General features: G+C 40.6%; 1 protein-coding gene across 1 annotated transcript; it reads right to left on the reverse strand.

The window, feature by feature from the left end:
• Positions 1-6,187: 6,187 nt before the first annotated feature.
• On the reverse strand, positions 6,188-7,306 carry LOC149213822 (uncharacterized). The gene has a single exon (XM_089389169.1). It carries the CDS (start codon positions 7,304-7,306, stop codon positions 6,188-6,190), a length of 1,119 nt encoding a protein of 372 aa, XP_089245295.1.
• Between the last annotated feature and the right edge of the window lie 469 nt (positions 7,307-7,775).

Genomic DNA, 7,775 nt, shown 5'->3' on the forward strand with positions numbered 1-7,775 from the left:
CGAGGAATTTTGTATTCTTTATATAATGGACTATTCATAAACAGATGGCTACGCCCATACTGTGTCCACATGAGTCTATACTTGTGATGTTTTACAAGATCATTCCTGTATCAGAGCAGTAGTTAGTTTTTCTAGTCAGTTTTGATCTGAGCATGGGAATGCCTACCTCAACGATGATATGATCTCATATATATATTTTGCATTGAATATCTTTACAGGTTCCAACCGGGTTCTCCACAAGATAATCCTCGAAATGATAAAGTACTTCACTCTTCCTAAATGATAAGAAATCCTCATCTACTACAGACTTCGCACTTTAGGGGGCAATCTGTTACAAAAAAATATCGTCACCATGATTATTTGCAGTCAGTATGGGTCTATCATCACTTGTACTGTCCTCCTAAGCAAGTCTTAGACCTCAGCTCTTCAAATCAAGCTTTGGAAATGAGAGAAAGAAATTAAAAATCAATGTAACTCTGGTTCTGCACTTTCTCTCATGGTCACCTGCGGTCCCGCACCTTCTGTGTACAAAAACTGCGGACCTGCCCGCTCTGTCCCTAACGGTGTAGGTGCGGACCCCTGTGAAAGTCAAAAGGCAAAAGTTTTATCTTAAAAAACTCACTTTGGGTTAATTCTAGAGGTTTCTAGAAGGAATTTTGACGTGGATTGTTTGCTCTGAGGTGGTTCATGCATCCCAAAAGAGAAGGAGCTATCCCTTTGAAGGAGGGCTTTATCCCTTTGAAGGAGGACCTAGTAACCTCCCTCCATTGCACTATAAATACAAGCATTGGGCTGGTTGCTAAGGAGGTTAGAAGTTGAACATTTTTTAGGGTAAATGCTGGTGAAATCAAGACTTCCTAGTTGAGCTTAAGAGGAGAGATCACACATCTTTTTGGCTTCATTGGGGAGTGAGTGAAACTTGTCAAAGTAGAGGAGACTTCTTGCTGGACCCTGGGAGGAGCTTGTACAACGTCAAGGCAAAGGTTGTAAGGTTCTTCTTCTTTTGAATTAATACAATCAAACTCATTTTTCTCAACAAGTATCTTATGTTATTTGTTTCATGGACTCCTTGACTTTCATGTTAAATATGTTTTATGCAATTGGCTTTTCAGGTGCTATTTAATTTGTTTGCCTTGTTTGTGTTTGCAGATTCGCGAAAAGGAGCTCATTTGGATCGAAGGAGCGAGGGCATCCACAAGATAGCGTTGGACCTAAGGTAGGCCCTAAAAACACTTGTTTGCTATTGTTTATTAAAGCATATTTAGAGAAAGATAGTGTCTGGTTGGTTTGCTTGTCATTAGGTCTTCTTTAGATTCTAGGAAGGTCTATCTTGTTCGCAAGATCGACTTATTCCATGTGACAAGTAGATCAAGTATTTTGCTTTAGTATATTGAATTATCAGGGGATCTACAGTGAGAATTTCTACATGGTATCAGAGCTAGCTGATCTATAGAGAAATTTCTACATGGTATCAGAGCGAGGTTTTGTAGAAAAAGTTCCACATGGTATCGGAGCAAAGGTGATCAAAGCAGAGAACAATATACAAATAAGGGAGAAGTTCGAAGTTTGAAGTTCTTGATTATAGAAATCGAATTCTTATCACATCTCAAATTTCACCAATGGCGTTCAATGGTTTGAGACTCAAGTATGCCCTGGATGGTAGCTCGAATTATATAGCCTGGAAGGATTGCATGGAAGCGGTATTAGAGGGAAATGGTTTGAAGGGCCTCATTGATCAAGAAGTCCCCAAGCCAGTAACTGCTAATGCCGAAGAATTGGTAGAATGGAAGAAATGTGTGGCTAGAGCGAGGAGGATTCTTTTGGAGGGAGTTGGAGACCATATTGTCTCGAGTATCCATGGGAAGGAGACACTGTTTTCAATGTGGAAAACATTGAAGGATCTATATCAGAACAACAATGATCAGAGGAAGCTAGCGCTGAAAGACAAGCTTGGGAAAATAAAGTGTGAAAAGGGCGACACAATCTCTACATATCTGAACAAGCTCACCACCTGCAGGGATGAGCTTGGAAGTGTAGGAATCATGACAACCGATGATGACATGGTGAGTCTTGCTCTCCTCGATCTTCTTAAGAGCTGGCATAGCTACCAAGACTCAGTGAACGGAAGAGAGAAACTGCCAGATTGGGAATGACTGTGGTCGGATCTGATGCAGGAGGAGATCAGAAGAAGCACCAGAGATGGTTCTTCATCCAAGGAGGATGAAGAAAATTGCGCCTTAGCGAGTAAGTCAAAGAAAGGGAAGGAGAAGGATTCTCATCCCAAATCGAGTTCTTCTCATGGAGGGAAGAAGATTGAAAAATCTAAAGTGAGATGCTTTAATTGTCATGAGATGCTTTAATTGAAATCCAAGAAGGGATCCAAGGAAGGATCTAAAGGTGAGGCATTGGACTCTCAATTCGAATTGGATTTTACCCTCATCACATGCATGGTTTCATCAATGATGGGTTGTGGTTGGTTTCTTGAAAATGGAGCCTCATTCCACATGACCGACGATAAGAGTTTGTTTAGTATCTTGGAGGAGAAATACCTCCAAATACTCATAGAGATGGGTGATGAAGAAAGGTATCGTGTTTCAAGTGAAGGTATAGTTGCTTTTCAGAGGGATCATGGAGCTTGTATCACCTGACAGATGTGAAGTATGTGCCAGGACTGAAGAAAAACTTGGTATCGATCGCGAAGGTGGAGGACAAAGGCTATGATGTAGTCTTCAATAAGGGAAAGGTTTTCCTTAGACACATCACCACGAGGCATGTGATGCAGATCGGTTCACGAGTCAAGAACCTGTATGCTCTTGAGGTTCAAGATGCATGCAAAGCCTTAAGGAGCAAGGAAATTGTTGGAGACTTGGTGGTTGAGAGGGAGAGTACATTACCTCTCAACATTCAGCGCCAGAAGAAGTCTCAGATAATTGTGGAGGAGCCACAATTGATGAAGCAGTTTCAAGAGGTTGTGGAGTAGCCACAACTGGAGAAGCCAAGAGGAGATCGAGTGGAGGCATCCACTCATGCAGAGACCTCCAATAGGGAGGAATTTCAAGCCAAGTGGGCAGAGGGTTCACATGCATCCATACCTCCAGGTGGGAGGTGGGGCGATGTGGAGTGATAGTCCCAAGAAGGTTGAAATAGGGGTGGGATCCTTGAGGTACCTAGCCTCTTTGATTATACCTTGCTACGGGAGCCTCGACGAGGAGTAGCAAGATTGGCTGAGTGGGTAGAGACAGATGCGGGTGGAGCGGCAGAGGAAGCTTCAGCATCAGAGGATGTTTCTTGCCTAACAGGGAGGTTAGTTGGGAGATCAGTTACTTACTTCTCAGTAACTAAGTTGCAGTGCAGTAGTGGGCAGCACAATGCAACATGATGAGAGGAGATGCAGTGTAGATGTAGTACTGGGAGACAAGACCAGCAGCAACACGAATGCAGTAGGAGGGAATCAATGTGATTGATGCAGTCAGAGATCAAAGTGACAGAGGCTAGAGCAGTCAGATACTGAAGAGCACAGAGGTACAAAGTTTTTTAGTCGACAGAGGCAATAGTAGTTAGAGACTTTGATGACAGAGGTGTCATTCTGATTCAGATTGGATATTTTTTGTTTCTAGAGTTGTTGGAGCAACAACACGAGGGAGAAGTGTTGCATGCAAAACATTCCAAAGGTTCAGGATCAGGTTCGAGTTGAATTCCTTTCTTGATGAGAGGGAGTGTTGAAAATAACAACAAGAAATGCTAAATATAGAAATGTTATAAATAGCATTTCAGGTACCGGTGTTGGAAATAGCAACAAAGAATGATAAAATAGAAATGCTAAAAATAACATTGCTATAAATAGCATTTCGGGATAGATTCCAATTTTAATTAATCCCTGAATTAAAATTGTGAATTAAAATTCGAATTTGAGCTCAGCAGTTGTTTGTAAAATAATTAATTAATTCATCTTGAATTAATTAGTTGGAGAAAATCAAACATGAAGTCTATGTGAAGACATGCAACAATTATCCCTTTGATTGAGGAAGTTATCCCTTAATTAAGGAGATCAGGATGAGTTGTACTTTGAGTTGTAATTAGTTAGCTCAGTTAACTGAGTTAAGTCCGGTTAGATTAGTTTCAACAGTTTGTGGAACTGATTGTGAGTTCAGTTAGTCAATGCATGCATGCATGCAACTAGTGTACTTCAGATAACTGAATATTCTCTCATAAATAACTCATGCATGTCAGTTCAGACAGAGACCCAGTTGAGATCAAAGGAAGGGACAATGTACTATCAGTTGGAGGAATTTTCCTATATAAGAAACTCATCCATGCAGAAGGAATTATCTCCTTCAGGATTGCGTAGTTATTTCAGAGGTCAGTGTTGTGTGTGAGGTGAGAATCCAACAGGTTGCAACTCGAGGACCCAGGAGAAGCTGCGCAAGGAAATAGGAGGCTTGGAGGGCTGAAGGAAGGCATATGTGTTGTCTATTCTATTTATGAGTAGCAGTGAGGGATTGTACTGAGAGTTGGATAGCTTGTGAGCTAAAGCTTTGTGTAATATTGAGATATTTCCACTTGTATGATAATACAGATAGAGGGGTTTTTAGCTGAGGCTTTCCCCAAAGTATTCTTCTGTGTACATGTGTGATTGTTTCTTCTTCATCTGTTATATGTGTTGTATTTGATCTTGCTCAAAATCAATTAAGCTTTCGCAAGTTTGTTTGTAGAAGTAGATCAAGTATTTTGCTTTAGTATATTGCATTATCAGGTGATCTACAGTGAGAATTTCTACATATGCTTCTGTGATTCATGATATAATGTTCATATTTTTTGGAGAAATAACATAGAGAACAAAGTTCAACACATTTCGAACCTAGATCTAGGTTCACCATGAGGACCTAGAGTTAAATCATTGGAGGACGAGTGAAGTTCTAATAGTACAGTAGACCAAAATGATACCTTGTCTGTCATCATCCTTCAACCTCGTGGAAGTATGACCATAGAAAAATGGCAAGAGAGCTCTTGAAGTCCGAAACAAGGAAACATGTGCAAAGATGATGGGCCTTAGTCATAGTAGTGGTAGATCATTGCTCTCTTGTGCTATTCATCATGGATTAAAGCTTGAGAAAGGCTTGGCAGTAGGGGAAGCTCAAGTCGAAATACAAGTGCAGTAAATACACAATGAACAAGTTAATATACCTCTCAATCAATCCAAGTTTTAGAGGTAGTAAAGCGGGGAAAAAATTGTCCTTTGTATTTGGGAAACCAAAAGGACATAACGATGAAGTAAAGGGGCATCACTTTGGCTCCTAAGAATTGCAAAACTCGAGAGTAATAACAAATTCTTCCGTGTCTACTCCCATGGAAATTTGACAATAAATATTGACCTTTCTCCTTTAGAAACAATGGAAAATAGACATAATAGTGGCCAAAATCGAGGGATAGATTTGGACAGGTTCAAAGTGTCAACTCAGGTGGAAATTGTTATCCTATCCAAGTGGGTCGAAAACCTTTCAAGCCAATTAGATTCTTTGTTGGGCACTCTCACAATCTGAAGGAACAAAATCCATGAATTTGAACTGGAAATAGAAGGGTTGAAGCAACAACGAGCAGAAATGTAGGCATAGCAATATGGAGGAGCTAAAAAATCTAAGGCAATGGAATCTTCTGAAAATTCTATTTATGTAACACCAAAGGGACTTCCAAATGTGAACCAAGTAGATTATATGGCGAATATCATAATCTCACATGATTGGTTCATTTGTTTTCTTTCAAAATTTTGTAAATGCCAACAAAAAGTTATCAAGCCCCAGGCATCTTTAATAAACTTTATACTTTTCAGTTTTTATGGATGTATATAACTAATATGGACCAAAGGAATCAATAACTCTTAGTTATGTTATAGAAAATGTAGACTCAATATGTTACTTAGGAAAGACTTGTAATTTACTCGATTATTGTTTTTTTTTTCCACTGGAAAAATCAGTAACTTTCATTAAAATTAGAAAATTACATAAGCAGATGCCTTGGCATTACTGTCTTGTTCATACAAAATTCACCTCTTCAAGTGTTGTTTAGTGAGTAGTTACAAAAAGTGCTATATACATTTCATTTGTTCTGGCTTTTCAGCCTATTCGCTATCACAAAAAGATTCTGTTTTAAAAACATAGTGGCAGTTAGTCAAAATAGTCTCCATTCTCGTTCAGCTATTGGGACTATTGTCCCTCTGTTGTCTCTGATCTATATATGGCCTGTGGTAAAATTGGTGCTCTTCTGATCCATTCTGCTCCACTATTTGCCCATCGCCTCGGGGAAGTGTCGAGGCCTCTTTGGATAATTTGTCAGCCTCGCTATTGTGTTCTCTGTAAATATGCAAACAAGAGAAATGATCAAACGCTGCTTTGAGAGTGAGTGTATCATGTAATAAATTGCTGAGTGTGTGTGTATGGCAAGTAGTGACATTGTTAATCCAGTTAACAACCACCATTGAGTCCCCAAATATATTGATCTTTGAGTGATGATGCGATAAAGCAAAATGTAGTAGATTGTGTAATGTAGAAAGCTCAACAAAGTTATTTGATCCATTTCCGAAGCCCAATTTTGCAAGATATCTATGATGCTCATTTATGTGCAAAACAAATCCTCCTCCACACCCAGTTTGATTTGCTGCCCCGTCGAAAAATGCCCACGGGGTGGATCTGTCGATATCGGGCATGGGCTGTATGGTTCTGGGTCTGGGAGGTGGCGGATCAGGTAGCTCCTGATATGCAGCAATGATAGCGATTTCAATCCGGCTTCCAGATATCGGTCGATCCTCGAATATAGCCCGATTCCGGGCGAGCCAGATATACCAGGTGGCCACAGGGGGGAGGTTGTTTAATTTTGTGTCCGGGTGATTATGCGACCAGATATCCCATGCGCTCTGTAAATCAGGTCCAGTCCATTGTCCCGCTATGCCCAATTGATTACATATATTACTCCATAAATTTAGTATAGTCGGGCAGTGTAGGAAAATGTGGTCTGTGTTTTCAGACGCATTCTTGCAGAAGGTACACCAAGTGGGGCCGTATATGGCTCTGTGGGTCAGATGATCTCCCGTGGGGACAATACCATGGAGAGCGCACCAGAAGAAGAGTTTGGAGCGGGGAGAGGCCTTGAGCTTCCAGATTGTTTGCCACCACGAGTGGATCTGTTCCGGTGTTCTGTGGGATATAAGAGCTTTGTACCCATGTTTTGGAGCATATATACCATGGTCCGCAAGGCACCAAATAAGTTCATCCGGCCCTTGTTTGATGCGGATGTGTGATTCAGTTAATGCCATGGTATATCGTTCCCATTCCTGATGCCATTGATGAGGGAGATCCAGATGCAGGGCAGTTTTCCAAGCTTGGGAGAAGATGTCCGTGTGATGCTGATCGGCAATCTGAGCGAAATGTCGAATATCCCGGGATTGTAGATGAGTGATAAGCTCCTGATTTAATATGTGTCTGCCCCCACTGTTTATCCCTCGATTATTGTTAAAACAAAAATAAAAAAGTTTTAATTAGTTTAATTATGTTTTTAATAGGGGTAGCAGGAATTGAAATCTACTATCACCATCACAGCTTGTACCCCACAGAAAGCTCAGGTTGCACAACAGAAATTCTCATTCGAGAGCCATGAACTGGATGATGGGATCAAATACCTTGGGTTCTAGATCAAACCACAATGCTACAAGATTGTTGCCTAGATATGGCTTGTTGTCAAGATCGAAAAAAAACTACTCAACGAGAACCACAAATTCCTCTCTA

The sequence above is a fragment of the Pinus tabuliformis genome, chromosome 1_1 (assembly GCF_031772625.1).
Source record: "Pinus tabuliformis cultivar Carrire ecotype Pingquan chromosome 1_1, CPIR1, whole genome shotgun sequence".
NCBI lineage: Eukaryota > Viridiplantae > Streptophyta > Pinopsida > Pinales > Pinaceae > Pinus > Pinus tabuliformis.